Here is a 20,139-nt window from a genome sequence, read left to right as displayed (position 1 = left end):
GAGCTGCACCCACAGCATTTGGAGGCTCCCAGGCTAGGGGTCCAATCAGAGCTACAGCTACTGGCCTACATTCCAGCCACAGCAACGCAGGATACTAGCTGCATCTGCGACCTACACCACAGCTCACAATAATGCCAGATCCTTAACCCACTGAGTGAGGCCAGGGATCGAACCCACAACCTCATGGTTCCTAGTCGGATTCGTTTCCACTGTGCCACGATGGGAACTCTGACATTAGTATTTCTTTTGTCTGGGCTCTCCTCCGCATTTCTGGTGCCTAGAAAATTGTGTGGCTTTACACACGTACACAAGGCCAGTGAAAGACCAATTATTATATAATTATTATATACTCAGGCTACCCATTGTAAGTACACAAAGAAACTGCCTTATTTAGTTCTCTAGGCATATCATTTGTTGCAGTATATTGGTTAAAGTTTGAAATAAACCCTGACATTAAATGTGGGGTGAACAAATAACAAGTGCTGGAGGGTGGTGGAGAAAAGGGAACCCTCCTGCACTGTTGGTGGGAATGTAAACTGGTACAGCCACTGTGGAGAACAGTTTGGAGATACCTTAGAAATCTATACATAGCCCTTCCATATGACCCTGCAATCCCACTCTTGGGCATATAGTCAGACAAAACTCTACTTAAAAGAGACACATGCACCCGCATGTTCATGGCAGGACTATTTACAATAGCCAGGACATGGAAACAACCCACATGTCCATCAACAGAGGATTGCATTAGGAAAATGTGGTGTATATATACACAATGGAATACTACTCAGCCGTAGAAAAGAATGACATACTGCAACATGGATGGAACTAGAGACTCTCATACTGAGTGAAATGAGCCAGAAAGACAAAGACAAATACCATATGATATCACTTATAACTGGAATTTAATATCCAGCACAAATGAACATCTCCTCAGAAAAGAAAATCATGGACTTGGACAAAAGACTTGTGGCTGCCTGATGGGAGAGGAAGGGAGTGGGAGGGATTGGGAGCTTGGGCTTATCAGACACAACTTAGAATAGATTTACAAGGAGATCCTGCTGAATAGCATTGAGAACTATGTCTAGATACTCATATTGCAACAGAACAAAGGGTGGGGGAAAAAATGTATACATGTAAGGATAACTTGATCCCCTTGCTGTACAGAGGGAAAAAAAAAAAAGAAGAGGTTAGAGGAAATAAGGCAAATATTTATTCAGATACCAAGCCAGCAAAATAAAGGGGTGGATAGGAAAAACAAAAAAATGTGGGGTGATATGATAAGGTTCAAGTAGTCTTTCTTTTAAAATTTAGAATTGTAATTATACATAAAATTACCATCTACAATAGTGAAATATTATAATAAATATTTTATAAACTAGGAATATTCAAAATGCTAATCTAGCAAATCATAATTCATAACCATTATGAAATATGGTATGTGTTTGGAGTTCATCGTGGCTCAGCGGTTAAGGAACTTGACTAGTGTCTATGAGGACACAAGTTCAATCCCTGACCTTGGTCAATGGGGTAAGAATATGGTGTTGCTGTGAGCTGTGGAGTAGGTGACAGATGCCGCTCGGATCTGGTGTTGCTGTGGTTGAGGTGTCAGCCAGTAGCTACAGTTCCGATTTGACCCCTAGCCTGGGAACCTCCATGTGTGTGGGTGCAGGCCAAAAAAAAAAAAAAAAAGGACAACAATATGCCTATGTTTGACAAAGCTTATATTTAATATAGATTGCGTAATCCAGGACAAATATAAAATAATGCTTTTAAACCCCAAACTGAAAGATTCGGGTAGTGCTAATGATTACCTCTTTGTTTTTTTAATGCCACATGCTCTGTCTTTTTCCATCTTTGATTCTGTCTCCGATATGGAGGTAGCAACAGCCTCTTCAAATTCCCACTGAAAATCAAATGTCAGAGGTATTGCTGAAACCTTTTTCTTTACTTGACTCTGAAGGCAGTTCTTCTGCAGGAAAGTCAAAATATAACAGAGTGAAAAAAGGAGCACACTTCATATAGGGAAATTTTTTTTTTGTCTTTTTATTTTGTCTTTTTAGATCCACACCCACGGCACATGGAAGTTCCCAGGCTAGAGGCTGAATCAGAGCTGCAGCGACTGGCTTATGCCACAGCCACAGCAAGGCAGAATCTGAGCTGCATCTGAGACCTATACTAAAGCTCAGGGCAACGCTGGGTCCTTAACCCACTGAGCGAGGCCAGGGATCAAACCCACGTCCTCATGGATACTAGTGAGATTTTTAACCTGCTGAGCCACAACAGGAACTCCCATACAAGGAAAATCTAGTATGGAAAGGACAAAGATGATCTCACTTTACACACACACACACACACACAGAATTTACATGGTAGACAAAATGGAAAAATAACACAGACTGAAAACTGGAGGCGCTTTCCTATCTATGAAAGTGTTGGACTCTAGATAATCATAAAGGCTCCCTCCAAATTATAAAGTTCAGAATTTAAGGATGACCTATATATTTTGCAAAGATAATCTTGATACACAGAGTTATTGGAACCACAGCAGGCAGATCTCCCAACCTGCTCCTCTTCCTGGAGCCACACACTGGTGGAGCACACCATTTGTCCCTTTGCATGAGCCAAAAATAGAGTTAAGAAAGCAATCGAAAGAGAACTTTGTTCAGATATTTACACAAAGGGACTGAAGAAAAAGGGGAGAGCTAAAAAGTCGGTTTAGAAAAAAAAGAATCTAAAAAATTCTCTCAGAGCACAGCACTGAGGAATAAAGAGATGAAAACTTGAAAAGGAAGTCAAAGGATAAGAGAATTTCTGCTTCTGCCAGTGAGGGATTAAGCGCTACAGGAATTGCCCTCCTGCCATAAACAGCTAGAAAACCAGACAAAATATATGAAAACAACTACACTCAGGCATCAGGAAACAGAGCAGGACCGTGATCCTTGAAAAAAGGGAAATACATGAGGAAAAACCAACAATAGCTTGCCTTACTTCTTGGAGGTAGTTTCTGGACTGAGGCACAAGGAGGGGGAACCCGAACCAAAGAATAAGGCTCTAATCTTGTGTAGTTTGAGAGACAGACCCTGCACCAGCAATCACTCTCTTGGGCATTCACTCCAGAGAAAGTAAAACTTACATTCATACAAAAACTTGTTCATAAATATTCATAGCAGCTTTACACATGTTATTGTCTTAGCAGCTTTATTTTTTAAAGCACAATACTAAAAAAACAACCCAAATGTCCTCCCTGGGTAAGCAGCTGAAACTCTGTACATCCATATAAGGAATACTACTCAGCAATAAAAGTCAATTTTCTACTGTAACACATGTATATTTATATTTACGTATTATTTATACATATTTTTAATGTATTATTTATATTATGGATAGTTGCATATCTTCATAAGAGTACAAAAGATGTGGATGGATAAACCTCAAATGCTAAAAAAAGCTATCGGGAATTCCCATTGTGGCTCAGCGAAAATGAATACAAGTAGTATCCATGAGGATGCAGGTTTGATCCCTGCCCTTGCTCACTGGATTAAAAACCCTGCATGGCCATGAGCTGTGCTGTAGGTCTGCTGCAGGTATGGCCCTAAAAAGCAAAAAAAAAAAAAAAAAAGCTATTGATTCATGCAAAAATTTAGATGGACCTCAAAGCCAGAGTAAAAAAGCCAAGCTCAAAATTTCACACACTGAATGATGCCATTTATATAACATTCTCAAAATCATAAAATTATAGATATGGAGAACCGATTCGTCATTGCTGGAGACAGAGCCAGGCAACTGGGGTGGGGGTGTGGATACAAATACAAAGAAATAACATGAGGAAGCACTTTTATAGAATGGAAGTGTCGTGTGTCTTTATCATGGTGATTTATACAAATCTATAATGGGATAAAATCACACAGGACTAGAAACACAAATAAATAAAGGTTAAAAATGGTAACAATTGAATGAAGTCTGTAGTCGAGATAACAATAATATACCAGTGCCAATGTTGGATGTGACTCATACTGGTTTTGCTATTAAACTACAACTATGTAAGATATCACCACTGGGGCTAATGGGGTAAAAGGTACATGGAACCCTACCCCACTGGAACCCCAAAGGAACATGGAATCTTACTATTTCTCCAGCTTCTGTGAGTCTGTAATTATTTCAAAATAGAAAACATTAAAAAATAAAAAAGCAGGAGTTCCCGTCGTGGTGCAGTGGTTAACGAATCCGACTAGGAACCATGAGGTTGCGGGTTCTGTCCCTGCCCTTGCTCAGTGGGTTAACGATCCGGCGTTGCCGTGAGCTGTGGTGTAGGTTGCAGACGCGGCTCGGATCCCACGTTGCTGTGGCTCTGGCGTAGGCCGGTGGCTGCAGCTCCGATTCAACCCCTAGCCTGGGAACCTCCGTATGCCGCGGGAACAGCCCAAGAAATAGCAACAACAACAACAACAACAATAACAACAACAACAAAAAGACAAAAACAAAACAAAAAAAATAAAAAATAAAAAAGCAATCACATATGTTTATTTATCTTTTTTAATAATGATTTTTTTCCATTATAGCTGGTTTACAGTGTTCTGTCAATTTTCTACTGTAACACATGTATATTTATATTTATATATTATTTATATATTTTTAATGTATTATTTATATTATGGACAGTTGCATATCTTCATAAGAGTACAAAAGATGTGGATGGATAAACCTCAAATGCTAAAGTTTATTTGTCTCAGAGGAAAGGATTAGAGGAAAGAGGACAAAGACTATTAATACTTCTTTATGTAATTCTTCTTATGTATAATTTTCTTCATATATACCTCTATATGTTGCTTAACTTGTTCCCAAAAGTATGTTTTAATTATATAACTTTTAAGAAAAGGTTTTTAAAGTGGCTACATATACTTTTAAAAGAATCTCCACAGAATGCTGTACCAATAACACACGGATTATGTGTAGTAACACAAAATGAGAAAATACATGGAAATGCTTTGCACAAAGAAAGCTCCTAGGAAAATTAAGAGTCATTATTACTAGTTATAATTCCAAATGTTGTAAAAAAGGGAATTTCATGACAAATTTAGTAAATTCATAGCTGATTATATTTTCAAAAGTACCATTCATTTTAAACAAAAAATTAAAAAGCAATCAACTTTGGGGTGTCAAAGTCTAAGGGCTTTGCATTAGTTAAGTTACCCTTGGTTTGCTCCTTCAAAATTGTGATAGCTGTAACAGAATTAATGTATTTCATTTTTCAATATGCCTCTATGTTCTGAATGAAAGGATACAATTACGAAAAATTTAAAAGAAAGCACATTATTCAAACATCAACATTTTCATTTTCAGGTTCATACATATGTTCAGTCACTTTGAAGTTCTCCTCTGTGGTATCCTCCTTGTTTTCTCAAACTCCATTGCTCCTGATACATGTCTCATTTATCCACATTGCTATATTTTTTATAAGTCTTTGTATAACCAAATTAAACTGCTCATGTATGGTAAAAAATCCAGTGATTCAGGAGTTCCCATCATGGCTCAACAGAAACGAATCTGGCTAGTGTCCTAGAGCACATAGGTTTGATCACGGCATTGCTCTGAGCAGTGGTGTAGGTCGCAGACACAGCTCGGATCTGGCGTTGCTGTGGCTGTGGTGTAGGCCAGCAGCTACAGCTCCAATTCGACCCCTTGCGTGGGAACAACAACCATAAAAATCCAGTGATTCAGCACCACGTTCTTGACTAATATTTTATATTGAATTATATGAGTCTCACCCTTTTTATTTTCTACAAACTTTGTTTCTAATTTTCGTAGCTGTATCACATATTTTCTTCTTTTTAATGAATTGGCTAAAAGAGGTTTATGTTTAACATATTAGTAAAAACTATAGGAGTAGTTGTATTTACTATTTGACTGCCTAGGATTTATTTAAAGCAGGTTAGGTACTTTGTAACCTAGTATACAGACACCTAGAAGTTACCTTATATATTTAATTAATTATTTGTGGTATCCACTTATATAGATAACTCTCTCAACTAAAAGAATTATTTGCTTTTTAGAAATTAGTTTATAGCCTCAGATTAATGCATCATTAACTAAAAAACAAAAACAATCATCTATTTGAAATGATAATGTTTTAACGATAAATTGAATTGTAGCCTACATTTTACAAACCTTTGCTCTTTTGGCCAACAGTGTCTTTGCTTGCTCATCCAGAATATCTAACTGCTGTAAGATTTTTTCTGCCATTGTCAGCCAGTAAATTCCTATTTAAAAAGGAGGGGGAAAAAGACTGAATCTCCAAAACAATTAAAATTTAAACATATAATTGATTATCTAGGCATAAGAGACCCACCTTTATAATACTGTTTAGGCAAAGAAAAGAACAGTACAGATCATGAGATAAATCACAGAACTGTAGAGGTATCCACATTTTTTAGGCAGAAGCTCATATGATCAGAGCTCAAAGATGCATGCAGGCCCCAGGAATTTTTAAATGTATGATAAGGGTGAGTTGAAGTTCAAGATTACCTATGAGAAGCAGATATGACTCATACCCGAAGTAAGGGCATGCAGCCTGATTTATATCTATTTTCCTTTTGTCATGATTTAATGAAGGTAAATAAGAAGAGCTCACATTTATAGAATTTATCACGTTCAAATTAAATTGGTCAATGATCCAAAACTGTTGATATAATACAGTCACACAGGAGGAGCGGCAGCCAAGCTTGTTAGGTTCTATTGCTGTAAAGTTCATATTTTCCAGTTAATTAATTTGCTGAAAATCTCATCTGGGGTCAGTTGGTCCATATTAAGTTTGGGGACCTGAATGTTAGCCATCAGGGCACAGTCTAATTTATTTCCATTTTTCAGATGAGAAAATTAAAAGTCATGGAGTTCCCATTGTGGCTCACTGGGTTATGAGTCTGAGTAGTATCCATGAGGATACGGGTCCGAAGGCTAGGGTCGGATCCCTAGCCTTGCTCAGTCGGTTAAGGATCCAGCGTTGCTGTGGCTGTGGTGTAGGCCAGCAGCTGCAACTCTGATTTGACCCCTTGTGTGGGAACTTCGATATGCGGCAAGTGCGGCCATAAAAAGCAGAAAGAAAGAAAGAAAGGAAGGATAATAGGACGGCTTTTCATCGGTATTAGGATAGAGGATTGAGCGTGTTGAATACAGAGGAAGAAGGTGGCGTTTAGCAATCAGTCTATTACTCGCTCGCGAACATTTCGGGAATGCGGATTCTATTCCTACCACCAGGATAGGCTTTATGGAAGCAAGGATCAGAGTTCTAGGAGTACGGAAACGGAAAGGAAGAGAAGGAGGAAGGAAGGAAGGAAGGAGAAGGAAGGAAGAGGAGGAAGGAGGAAGGAAGGAAGGAAGGAAGGAAGGAAGGAAGGAAGGGAGAAGGAGGAAGGAAGGAAGGGAGAAGGAGGAGGAAGGAGGAAGGGAGGAAGGGGAAAGGAAAAAGAAAGAAACGACAGACCACGCAAGGAACGAAAGCACGAAAGAAGAACAGAGCAAGCAGACAAGAAATCTAAGAGAAGAAAGAAAAGATCAAAATGACTCAACGAGAAAGACCAGAAGAAAGAAAGGAAAGAAAGAAAGAAAAGAGTAAAGAAAAGAAAGAAGAATTTCTTTAAAAGAAAGAAAGATAAATAGAATAAAAAGGAAGAAAGTATAAAGGGAAAGAGACAAGAAAAGAAAGAAGAAAGAAAAGAAAAGGAAAGAACAAAAGCAAAGAAGAAAGGAAGAAAGAAGGAAAAGGAAAGAAAAAAAGAAAGAGAAGAAAGAAATGAGAAAGAAAGAAAAGAAAGAAGGAAAACGCAAGAAGCAGAAGAAACGAAACGCCCGAAGCAAACGCAAGCCAGAAAGACCAAAAGGACGACAGCACAAGAGACAGACGAAAGGCACGACAAACACCGGCCAAGTGACGATATGAAAGAGAAAGCAGAAAGACAGAAAAGAAACCAAGAACAGAACCAAGAAAGAAGCAAGAATTAACAGAAAGAAAGAACACGATTTATAAGCCCCCTCTCGCTCCCTCGACACGGACTGCTTTACCAAGAATATATCTACGATTATTCTAAAGAACTACTCAGAATTTAGGGCATAATATAAAGCCAGGAACAAGCAATTCAAACGGCGATTTATAGCTGGTATATTTCTTCTTAAGCAATGCGAGAAACCGATCGAAGCGCCATATTTCCGTGATCACCTCCAATGAAAGTATGTCGTCTTTGCCGAAGATAAGATAACGCTCGATTTTCAGTAAGGACTGGATCTAATGAATGGCACGCCCATCCAGGGAAATAGGGAACGCCGGAAGGAATAGAATGGAAGAGGATAGGAAGAGGGAACAGGACAGGCAAGGCAACCTTGCGTACGGCAGCCGAGGAACAGGGAAGGGCGATGGCAGGAAGGAAACAGGACGTTAAGACTCCCCCTCTACCCCCTTTAACCTTTTCATCTTAAGGAAGGAGAGGATTGGGATACAAGGAGGAAGGAAAGAAAGAAGAAGCGATTCGGAACAGGAAGAACCGTCTAAGGAAGGAAGGAAGGAAGGAAGGCGGAAAGAGGAAGGAAGGAAGGCGGAAGGAAGGAAAGAAAGAAAAGAAAAGAAAGAAAGAAAGAAGAAAGAAAGGAAAGAGAAGAAGGAAAGAAGAAAGAAAGAAGGAAGGAAGGAAGGAAGGAAGGAAGGAAGGAGAAGAAGGAAGGAAGGAAGAAGAAAGAAAGAAAGAAAGAAAGAAAGAAGGAAAGAAGGAAGGAAGGAAGGAAGGAAGAAAGAAAGAAAGAAAGAAAAAAGAAAGAAAGAAAATGAAAAGTCACAAAGTATAAGTACCTTACAATGCAATACAAAGAGCTAGGGGCAGAGTGGAAGAAGATTCAGGAATATTAACCCAATCCTCACTCTTTTTCTATTTTTAAAATTTGAATAGACGTTTATGCATTCAACATATTTTTGGTCAGTGAACTGAATGGGCCAAACGTCATTTAATCCACTTTTTTTTCTTTTGTCTTTTTTTTAGGGCCGCATCCGAGACATACGGAGGTTCCCAGGCTTGAGGCTGAGTGGGAACTGTAGCTGCTGGCCTACACCACAGTCACAGCAACACAGGATACTTAACCCACTGAGCAGAGCCAGGGATCAAACCTGCATCCTCATGGATACTAGTCGGGTTCATTAACCACTGAGCTACAACTAGAACTCTCCCAGTGGTATTTAAATATTTCTAATGAACATCAATGTCAACACTAAGGTTCTTTCTAGCTCAAAAAATTTTATGCTATGTCTCCCATTTTTATTGTTCAATCAATATCACACAGAGGCAATAATGCATGAAAAGACAAGAGTTAAGGATTCTATGCCAAAAGCTCATATTATTGTGTACTTGGTTTCTTTTAGCTTTCTTTTCTGAGACAATTTTATTATAGTTGATTTACAATGTCCTGTCAATTTCTGCCGTACAGCAAAGTGACCCAGTCATAGATATATACACACACTTCTTTGCGCATTATCTTCCATCGTAGTCTATCAGAGGTGATTGGATACAGTTCCCTGTGCTATGCAGCAGGACCTCATTGCTTATCCATTCCAAATGTAAGAGTCTGCATCTATTAATCCCAAACTGCCAGTCCATCCCACTCCCTCCCTCTCCCTCAGCTCTCTTTTCTGCTCTCTTTCCTTCACCATCTAGTGCCCTGAGTGTGAATTCCTGGTGTTCTGATAATGTCTTCCCATCTCAGCATGCCCTCTGATATTTTGCTACATCCAGATACTCCACCGCCATCCCACAATGTGGTCCAAAGTGACAAAGGACTTTTGTGGGCCACAGATTGCCTGCCTTGTCATGAACCACATAAGCTTGGGTTGCCTGTCTTGTTATGAACCACATAAGCTTGGGTTGCAGGTTGGAAAGGAGAAAGGCAGGGCAAGGGTGTTAGAACAGTGTGGATGCCTCAGGCTTTCTGGGTCTCCTACAGGGGAATAGGGGAGAGATTCTGAAAGAGAACAGAGATTATCTGGATGCTATATACTGTCTTTTCAGATCCAAGAACCACCCGTTCTATATATCCCCCAAACAACTAGAAGGATTTTAGTTTCTGTGTTTCCCTTAAACATGATATGACTTCAAGTATGAGGAGGGATTCTATATTTCTCATCAAAATTTCTTTTATGGAGGATAAAGATTTTTATTTCTAAATAAAAAATAGAGGTAAATAGAGGAACCAACATATTGAAATGAATGCATTTCCCAGTTCGAGGAAAGTATAAATTACATGAGGGAACTGAAACATGCTGCTTACTGTGAAAGCGATGGAAAGCAGGTCTTTTTAAAGGGTAAAACATCTTTCTTTTTCTTTTTTTTTTTTTTTGGTCTTTGTGCCTTTTCTAGGGCTGCTCCTGAGAGATGTGGAGGTTCCCAGGCTAATTGGAGCTATAGCCACCAGCCTACGCCAGAGCCACAGCAACGTGGGATCCAAGCTGCGTCTGCAACCTACACCACAGCTACAGCAACGCCAGATCCTTAACCCACTGAGCAAGGCCAGGGATTGAACCCGAAACCTCATGGTTCCTGGTCGGATTTGTTCACCACTGCGCCACGCGATGGGAACTCCAAAGGGTAAAATATCTTAAGCCTATTAGGTTTAGAGTCCCTCATCTTCAACATTATATCAGACATTTTAAGCTACACCACATCATCCCATTTTTTTTTTTTATACACACACAGAAACATACACAAGGTTTAATTTAAAAGAAATTTTAGGAGTTCCTGTCATGGCCCAGCACTAATGAACCCAACTAGGATCCATGAGGATGCAGGTTTGATCCCTGACCTCACTCAGTGGTTAAAGATCCAGCATTGCTGTAGCTGCGGTGTAGATCGCTGACGAGGCTTGGACCTTGCACTGCTGTGGCTGTGGTGTAGGCTGGCAGCTGTAGCTCAGATTCAACCCCTAGCCTGGGAACTTCCATATGCCATGGATGTGGCCCTAAAAAAAAAAAAAAAAAAGTAAAAGAATTTCTATATCTTTGATTTAAAATTATTTTGCTATGAGTAAATGATTTAGCTATGATATCATTTCTGGCAAACCACTGTGCTTATCATGAGTTTTGTTGAAGTGAAAAATACTAAATTTAACACTTAGTGAGTGAAACTGAGAGAATGTTATCAGTTTTAGTTTTACAGTTTTGTTTTCATATTTTGGAAGCAATACTTTTTTTTTCAGTTTGCAATTATTTGAATAGGTCTTTGGCAATGGGCCCATCATTCCTAATGGATGAAGGGCACTGGGAGAAACTGGAGGGAAGAAACACTATGGAACAAATTGCTTGCTCTCATCATTATGCCAAGGGTGCCAAGGACCTAGCTTGTTTCTTCAAGCAAACACTGAGAGCAAAGAACATTAGATCTAATATGATGAGGCATCCTAAGCAGTTTGCATGAAATATAAACTAATATTTTAATGCAAAAAGTATCAAGACTGTATTAAATATTCCTCAATGTGACCTTCTGTGTTTCAGTCTTTTTTTTCTTTTTCGTTGCTTTTTAAGGCCACACCTGCGGCATATGGAAGTTCCCAGGCTAGGGGTTGAATCAGAGCTGTAGCTGCTGGCCTACACCACAGCCACAGCAACACAACATCCAAGCCGTGTCAACGACCTACACCACAGTTCATGGCAATGCTGGATCCTTAACTCACTGAGCGAGGTAGGGGATGGAACTCACATCCTCACAGATACTAGTTGGGTTCGAAACACGCTGAGCCACATTGCAACTCCTGTTTCAGTCTTTTCTTGATTCAATTTTTTACTTTTTTTTTTTTTTTGGTCTTTTTAGGGCCACAGCCATGGCATATGGAGGTTCCCAGGCTAGGGGTTGAATCAGAGCTGCAGCTGCTGGCCTACACCACAGCCACAGCAACGCTGGATCCAAGCCACATCTGTGACCTACACCACCGCTCATGGCAACTCCTGATCCTTAATCCATTGAGCAAAGCCAGGGATTGAACCTATGTCCTGGTTACCAGGCAGATTCATTTCCGCTGAGCCAGGACGGAAACTCCTAATCTTTTACATTTGAATGTCTACTTTAAACCAGCATGTTGGTTTCATACTTCTGCTTCATATTTCTACTTCTGTGGCCATAAATTCTACTTCATGGTCCCATTTCTATGAGCATATATTTTCACTTGATGATAAACATTTCATTTGGCCTCTAGCTACTACATCCATTACCTGAAAGATACTTTGCTAGGTATTCTATCAAATTCACTGAGGAAGTTTTCACCTGGCAGACATTTTTCTTGTGAGGCCCATCTTCCTAGGCAAGAAGGAATAAGATGGGTCTTATTTTTCACTAAGAAAACAGAGACCATTAAGTAAGAACTTCTTCTGCTTCTCATACCAGTCTTATCTGTATCCATTCCCATCTCACCTGTATTTTATTTTATTTCATTTCATTTTATTCTTTTAGGGCCACACCTGTGGCATATGGAAGCTCCCAGGCCAGGGGTCAAATCAGAGCCACAGGTGTGAGCCTACAACACAGCCACAGCAATGCCAGATCCAACTTGCATCTGTGACCTACACTGCAGCTCGTGATTGAAGATGCATCTTCAAGGGCATTATGTCAAGTTCTTAACTCACTGAGCCACAACAGGAACTCCCTCACCTGTATTTTAATTTTTTTTTTTAGGGCCACAACCTCAGCATATGGAGGTTCCCAGGCCATGGGTCAAAGAGGAGCTATAGCCGCTGGCCCACGCCACCACCACAGCAACACCAGATCTGTGCCGTGTCTGCAACCTATACCACAGCTCACTGCAACACCAGATCCTTAACCCACTGAGTAAGGCCAGGGATCGAACCTGTATCCTCATGGATACTAGGAAGATTTGTTTCCACTGAACCACGATGGGAACTCCTGTATTGTAATTTTAATAGAAGTGTTGCCTTTCCCATCCAAAGCTAACTCCTCCCCATATACCCTAGACTTCTGGCCTCCTAAAATGATTACTTTCACTTTTTGTCTCCTCTTTCCTGAATCTATCCTTGTTTTTCTTCACCGATTTCTTCTCCTTAGCATGCTCAAGTTTCTTCTATTTAAAAAAAAAAAGAGGAGTTCCCGTCGTGGCGCAGTGGTTAAAGAATCCGACTAGGAACCATGAGGTTGCAGGTTCGGTCCCTGCCCTTGCTCAGTGGGTTAACGATCCGGCGTTGCCGTGAGCTGTGGTGTAGGTTGCAGATGCGGCTCGGATCCCGCGTTGCTGTGGCTCTGGCTCTGGCCAGTGGCTACAGCTCCGATTGGACCCCTAGCCTGGGAACCTCCATATGCCACGGGAGCGGCCCAAGAAATAGCAACAACAACAACAACAACAAGACAAAAGACAAAAAAAAAAAAGAGAGAGAGAGAGGGAGAGAAAAGGAAAAAAATTCCTCCTCTGACCCCACTAGCCATTGTTCTCTCCCATCTTCCCTTTATTGCCAGATTTCTTAAGATGCTTGTCTATACGTAGGGTTTCTAATTTCTTACATCCCTTCTCATCCACCATCATTTGACTCCTCTGAAACTACTCTTCTAAATCTGCTCTCCTAAGTCACTACTGTCACCATCTTATGGGGCCGGGCACTTTTCTGCTCTTATTTACCTTATTTGAATGTTTAAAACTTTTGCTAATGTTGACCGCTCCTTTCTGTGGAGCTCCCCTCACCTAGTTTCTGTGACGAGTCACATCTCTTTACCTTCTCTGAAGATTCCTCACCAGCATTTTCTCCTTGCTCATCTTCCCTAGACCACTTCCTACCCATGAGCCTTCCTAAATGCACAGCCATCTTTTTCACTCTTCCGTAAATTCTCCCAGGATAATCTCCCAAACCCATGGTTTCATCTACCACCATGCCTTTACAAACAAAATCTCTCTTCTGAGTTCCAAACCCATATACCTAGCTCAATCCAGATTTCCCACAGGTAGCCCAAATGTAGCTAAAAGTAAACCCGTTCTTCTGCTCCCTTAGCCAAAAATCTCTTCCAACCTTTCCTAGGCATCTCTTTATGACCACATAGGTTATTTTTTAGGTATCCAGCCCATAAACTTGGGAGCTGTAATGGTTCTCAATCCTAGTTACACTGCAGAATGAACTCAAAAACTTCCAAGAAATAGATTCCCAGTTAGCATCCCAGAGCCACTAAGTCAAGATTTATGAAGATAAAGACCAGGGGTCTACTTTTTTAAAGCCATTCTGATGTAGCTGTTCCCCTAAAGCAGGATTTGGTCACCACTCTCCTGGGAAACTCCCTTTCATCCTTTCCCTAAATATACAACAATCACATTCTCTTATAGATGCTACATTCTACATACCTTTTAAGTTGTTTTTCTTCTTATTCATTCACATGGCTATTGCTCAGTTTAAGAGTCCATAACTTGTTGCCTGGATTATTGCAATCGTTTCAAAATATGTCTATACATTTGTTCCATTCTATCCATTTTCTTCTTCACTTTTGTCTGAATTATTTTTTCAAGAAAAATACAAGCACATGACTCCCTGATTACAGGGGCAACTTCTTCCTATAGTTTTGAGGATAAAGGTCAAGCTCCTTGATTTATCATGCCAGGCTCATGGTTTGGCTTCTGACTAAGTCTTTAACCTCACATGCCTCTGCCTCGGGTACACTTGATATCCTGGTCCTAGCAAACAACTTGCTCTTCTTTAAGGTGTTATATTTTCCTTTACTTGTTGCTTCGCCTTTGCTGGTCCCTCTACCTACAGTCCTGTTATCCACTCCCTGTAAATTTCTAAGTTCTACTCATCCCTCAAGACCCAATGCAAATAGCACCTCTGCTAGGAAGCTTTCCCTGGTTTACTATGATTTAGATGTGTGATGTCTGTGTTCAAATGATAGTCTATGCACACTGCTACCCTACTACTTAATCACGCTTCATTAAAGTACATAATATACCTTATTCCCCCTCTATACTGTTTCCCGAAAGCAGGGACCAGTCTTACTCATCTTTGCATCCCTAATACCTAAAAACCTGAATGCATTAACCACTGGCCATAGAGGAAATGGAAAACTGTAAATGCTACATTTGCTTGTAGTCTCCCTTTATACTCACAAGTACACATGTCTTTGACAGAGTCCTTTTGAGGTTCTTCTAGATCAAACTACAGCATTAAAAAAAGTCACTACTTGTGGAGCTCCCATCATGGCTCAGCAGTAATGAACCCTACTAGTATCCATGAAGATGTGGGTTCAATCCCTGACCTCACTAAGTGGGTTAAGGATCCAGCATTGCTGTGAGCTGTGGTGTAGGTCGCTGACGTGGCTTGGGTCTTGCATTGCTGTGGCTGTGGTGTCGGCCAGTAGCTACAGCTCTGATTTGACCCCTAGCCTGGGAACTTCCATATGCCACATATGTGGCCCTAAAAAGCAAAAAAAAATCCAAAACAAAGAAACAAAACAAAAAACCTCACTACTTTATCTTTCACCGTCAAACTCAGAAAGGCAGTATAGTATACTGGTTAAGAAAATGGACTCAAGTTAGACTGCCTGGGTTTGAATCCTTAGCTCTGCTACTTAGCAGCTATGTGACTGTGGGCTTATTGTCTAACCTTTCTGTGTTGTTCCATCTGAAAAATTCAAATAATAGAAAGACCTACTTATGAGGTGGTTTCAAGGTTTAATTGAGTGAATATAAGTGTCATATTATTTAATAAATAAAAGAAGTAAATATGAGCAATGATATACTTACCAGCTAGGTTAAGATGTGTGAGATTACCTATAAAAAATGCTGCAAAATGCATGTTTCCCATCTGCACATCATTTTGGTTTTTTTCTGCATACCTGCCACCATGCAATCCTTGCTTCCTTCACAGTATATTTCTTCAAATACACCTGCACTAAATGCTTGGAACTTGGGAAACAATGAGAACTTACTCAGCACGTCATCATCTTCTATTTAATGCAATAATTCAGTATCTTTTACTTTGATCCCATAATTCAGTGTCTTCTATTTTAATCCAGAAATTCAGTATCTTCTGTGCCATGCCATCTATTATCTTGGTTCCTTTCCTTCTCTAATTTTCTCATAGTTTTATTTCTCCATTATTTATTAAATTCTTATGCTCAGTTTGGTGAACAGAAACTAAAACTCACTGTCCCATAAAGGAGAAAGGTAGGTTTTGAATATACAGTAACTATTTAGGGAGACTACCTTGAAAAGCATTACTATGTGGCCACACTGGAGAGTCATCCAAAAAACCAAAATTAGTTTGTGCTCAAGTCAAGAGATCTAATAATCCCCTTTTCAACTGACATATGAACTAGGGGTGAGAGATTATCTCACTTCTTAACTATACATAGATGTGTCTGAAACATTCTTACATATCACTTACAGTTGCTGGGAAACGCTCCCCTGTGGAATGGAGAGTTCTCATGTGGTCACAGAAGCCTAACTCATAGACTCTTGGGGTTCAAATGGATCCACAGTCTTTGACATAATTCCATGAACAGTGAAGCAACATTGACCCCAATTGGACAAGAGCTTTCGGGTCCTCCCTTTGATTTGCATTGCCCTTGTCTTCCTTCAGACCTTCGGATGTTCATTTTCCCTCCTCGTGGTCACTAAACTCTACTCTCCTAACTTGCCTGCCCCTAACCTTCCTCCTCGTCCCTCAAATACCATTCCTTCAAAATGTCATCAGAGCTATCTTCCTTAAAAAGGATACTGGTCAGGTCCAGCACCAGCCCACAGACCTTTGCTTGCTCCCCATTAACCTGCGGCATAACATGCAAACTCTTTGGATGACATCTAAGACGGTTCAGGAAAAGACAGTCCAGGACCTGGCTCAGTCCACCTTTCCAGTTAATCTCCCACCGTATCCCATTTGCTTCTGTCAGGATCTGCTAATCCTATTCCCAGCCCATCCTGCCCCTTTCCAAGCCATGTCCTTCACTCCTGCTTTTCCTTCCACTGGGAATGTTCTTTTCCTCACCTCTGCCAGTCAAAAGCCGATTCTTTCTCAACTCCTAATGTAAAGGCGAATTCTATTCTGAGATTTGCCTTGGCATTCTTTCTTTCTTTGTCTCAGTGACAAGCTCACTTTCTTCTGTGCCCCTGTTACTCTTTGTCCTTCGTTATGGAACTTGGCATGTGCTATAGAGATTTACTTTTTGACAACTCTCTTCCTCACTGCATTAAAAGCTCATTTAAAGCAAGAATTGACTGACCCACCTTTGAATCTCGGCACCAGGCAAAGGATTTTACCCCCAGCTGGGATCTGAAAATGACAATTCAATTTGGAGATATCTCTGAATAAGACATTTTAGGGGGAGTAATCCCAGTCTGTCTGAAATGGATGATGTTAATTCGCAATGTTTTACTGAGTAGGAAATATGTAGTTTTGAGTGAATTATAAAATTTGGTTCTTGCCAAATCTAAACTCAGCAAAATTATTTTCAAAGGAAACTTGGATTTCTGTTCTCAATTACTGGCTCAGTAATGACAGTTTTTTTGAAAAAGAACACAATGAAACAGAGAACTTGCCAACCAGGGCAGCATAAAAGTCCCAGTAATTTCATAGTAAATCCTTCACAGGCCTCACTGCGAAGACTTGGCTATATCAACAAACAATTTCAAGATTGCGAGCCCAACATTATAAGCATATCAGAGACAGAGTCATTGCTAAAAATAACAATATCAAACTAAAAAGTGACTTTTAAGAGCATTAATTCATTTTAACAGTTAGTACTTTGGGGACTGAAAAAAAGTCAAAACAAACAAACAAAAACTCCAATGTTGCCAACATAATAGGTTCTGCTAAGAAGACTTCAGCAAGTTGCAAACATCTCCTGTTAAAGGAAGAACTCCAGAAAACCAAAAGTGGCTCTAAACTCATAACAAAAGAGCAGGACTGAGCCACTATCTAGAAAACAAAGGCTCAAGTTAAAATGTACTTGCATTATCTGTCTTTATCAGTTCAAATGTTTACCCCTTGAAGGCAAGACCTCTGTCTTATACCTGACACAGTCCCCCACTCTATTGAGCACATAGTAGGCCCTCACTGTTAAATAACCATTTTTGACTCAATAATGAGGCAAATGGCTGAATTTTTCCACCTCACATTCCAAGCACAGACACAAGGGAATCCTATTTTTTTTTTTAATTCTTAAATGCTCAGAAATGGCTTGTATTACAGGCTGAATTATGCCCCCCACCTTGTATGTTGAGGCCCTCATCCCCAGTATTTCAGAATGTAGCTGTATTTGGAGGAAGGACCTTTATTTGAAAGAGGTAATGAAATTAAAATAGGGTCATTGGAGTGGGTCTTGATCCAACATGACCAGTGTCATATAGGAAGAGATTAGGACACAGACAATATGCATAGAGGGAAGCCCATGAGAGGACACTGGGAGAAGGCGGACATCTGTGAGGCCCAGAGCGAGGCTTAAGAGGAAACCACCCCTTGCAGACACCTGGATCTTGAATTTCCAGCCTCCAGACTGTGAGGAATAAATTAAGTTACTATTGCGTTATGGCAGCCCCAAGCAAACTAATACAGCCCACAAATCATGAGAACTAAATTTAAAACTCGTTATTGGAAGATGTCATTATTAAACCTGCCCTATGTGCATAGACAGATCCACACCATAGATTTTCTTGTCCCCCCCCCCCCACCTTATTTTTCTTTTTCAGCCACTCCACGGCACATGGAGTCCCCAGGCCAGGGATCAGACCCCAGCCACAGATGCTACCTAACCCACAGCTGCAGCAACTCTAGATCCTTAACCCACTATGCTGGGCCAGGGATTGCACCTGTGTCCCAGGGTTCTAGAGAAGCCAGGATCCTGATCCTGTGGTGCCACAGCGAGAACACTTCTTACCCCCTTTTTGTTAAAAATAGAGGGAAAGAAAATGTATTCTTTGGGGAGTTCCCATTGTGGCGCAGCAGAAAGGAATCCGACTAGGAACCATGAGGTTGCAGCTTCGATCCCTGGCCTCTCTCAGTGGATTAGGGATCTGGTGTTGCCCTGAGCTGTGGTGTAGGTCGAGGACCCGGCTTGGATCCCGCATTGCTGTGGCTCTGGCTCTGGCCGGTGGCTACAGCTCCGATTAGACCCCTAGCCTGGGAACCTCCATATATGCCGCGGAGCGGCACCAAAAAAAGGGAAAAAAATACATATATATACTCTTTGGTTTCAAACATTACTAAACTGTGCCTGTCACCAATTGAGGTTGGTGAAAATATCAAAGATGTTCCCAGAGTATGATGTGTATGCTCTGGGCAGTATTACTATGAGCAAATATCAGATAACGATTGGAAGACTCCATGGGCAAATTCGAAATCGCACCCCAATTCGTCAGGAGTGAGCAAGTCCAACCAGTCTGTTCCTGGGTCGCGCTGTCTGTTTCAGCAAGTTTGAAACGCGCCAGTGATGCAGCCAGAAGCCGGCTGGCACCTCATGCCCAGCCCCACAGTTCAGCTTCCCCAGGAACCTCCACCCCAGGAGCAGCCCGAGCAGCCGGTGCGCGTAGAGTCCGTGGGACACAGGGAGCCCTGCTCAAATACTCTATGCCTGGGGTTCCTTAATGGGAAGCCAAAATATCAAAGATGTTTTGATTGAGGAAGCTCCTTAATATTAAGTATAAAGGAGACAAAGGTCTTTTCAAGGAATGGTCAAAAAGAGCCCCTGAGCCCCGCCTCCCACCTGCGACCCACTCTCACCTGAGAATCCCAGGTGGGAGCAACCCCACCCGCCACGGTGATAGTGGTGCCTCTGCCTCGCGCCTAATCTCTCCCCAGCCTGATCCCGCTGGAGCAAGTTCTGTCTGCGGGCCAAGGGGAGAGGAAAAAGGTCTCGACTCTAAAAAACTTTGCCTTCCTTATTTTGTCTTCCATCTCCATTCAAATTTTAATTTCCAGCCTTCCAATGCCTCTGCCTCCCCAAATCGCACGTGCTTCCTCCTTTTCTCCTCTGGCTCCCGGTAGCTATTTTCTATCCTCTTCAGCCCTTGGCAACGCGTCCCGTGGCCATAGAAACAGTATCCTGAGTTTTCCCTACCTTGGAAAAATCTTAAGAGCAGAGGGCTCTCCCCGCCAAACGATTTCGCCCACACTTTTTTTGGAGGGGAGTCTTTTTGCCT

The 20,139-nt window shown here is 41.0% G+C and overlaps 1 protein-coding gene across 4 annotated transcripts in view; it reads right to left on the bottom strand.

Annotated features, from left to right (window-relative positions):
* C8H1orf141 (chromosome 8 C1orf141 homolog) overlaps positions 1-20,139 on the bottom strand; it is a 185,593-nt gene that overhangs the window by 46,009 nt on the left and 119,445 nt on the right. For 2 of the 4 annotated variants that reach the window (XM_047788718.1, XM_047788722.1), the window contains exons 2-3: positions 6,166-6,257; positions 1,812-1,969 (exon numbers count right to left, since the gene is read on the bottom strand). In XM_047788718.1, coding sequence (XP_047644674.1) covers positions 1,812-1,969; positions 6,166-6,240 — 233 coding nt within the window. In that variant the 5' untranslated portion in view covers positions 6,241-6,257. Of the gene's footprint in view, positions 1-1,811; positions 1,970-6,154; positions 6,258-20,139 lie in introns of those variants that run through there. The other 2 variants (XM_047788721.1, XM_047788720.1) reach the window with 2 other exon arrangements.

The sequence above is a fragment of the Phacochoerus africanus genome, chromosome 8, assembly GCF_016906955.1.
Source record: "Phacochoerus africanus isolate WHEZ1 chromosome 8, ROS_Pafr_v1, whole genome shotgun sequence".
Taxonomy (NCBI): Eukaryota; Metazoa; Chordata; class Mammalia; order Artiodactyla; family Suidae; genus Phacochoerus; species Phacochoerus africanus.
The sequence above is the reverse complement of the archived record's forward strand: the minus strand, read 5'-3'. Positions and strand labels throughout refer to the sequence as shown.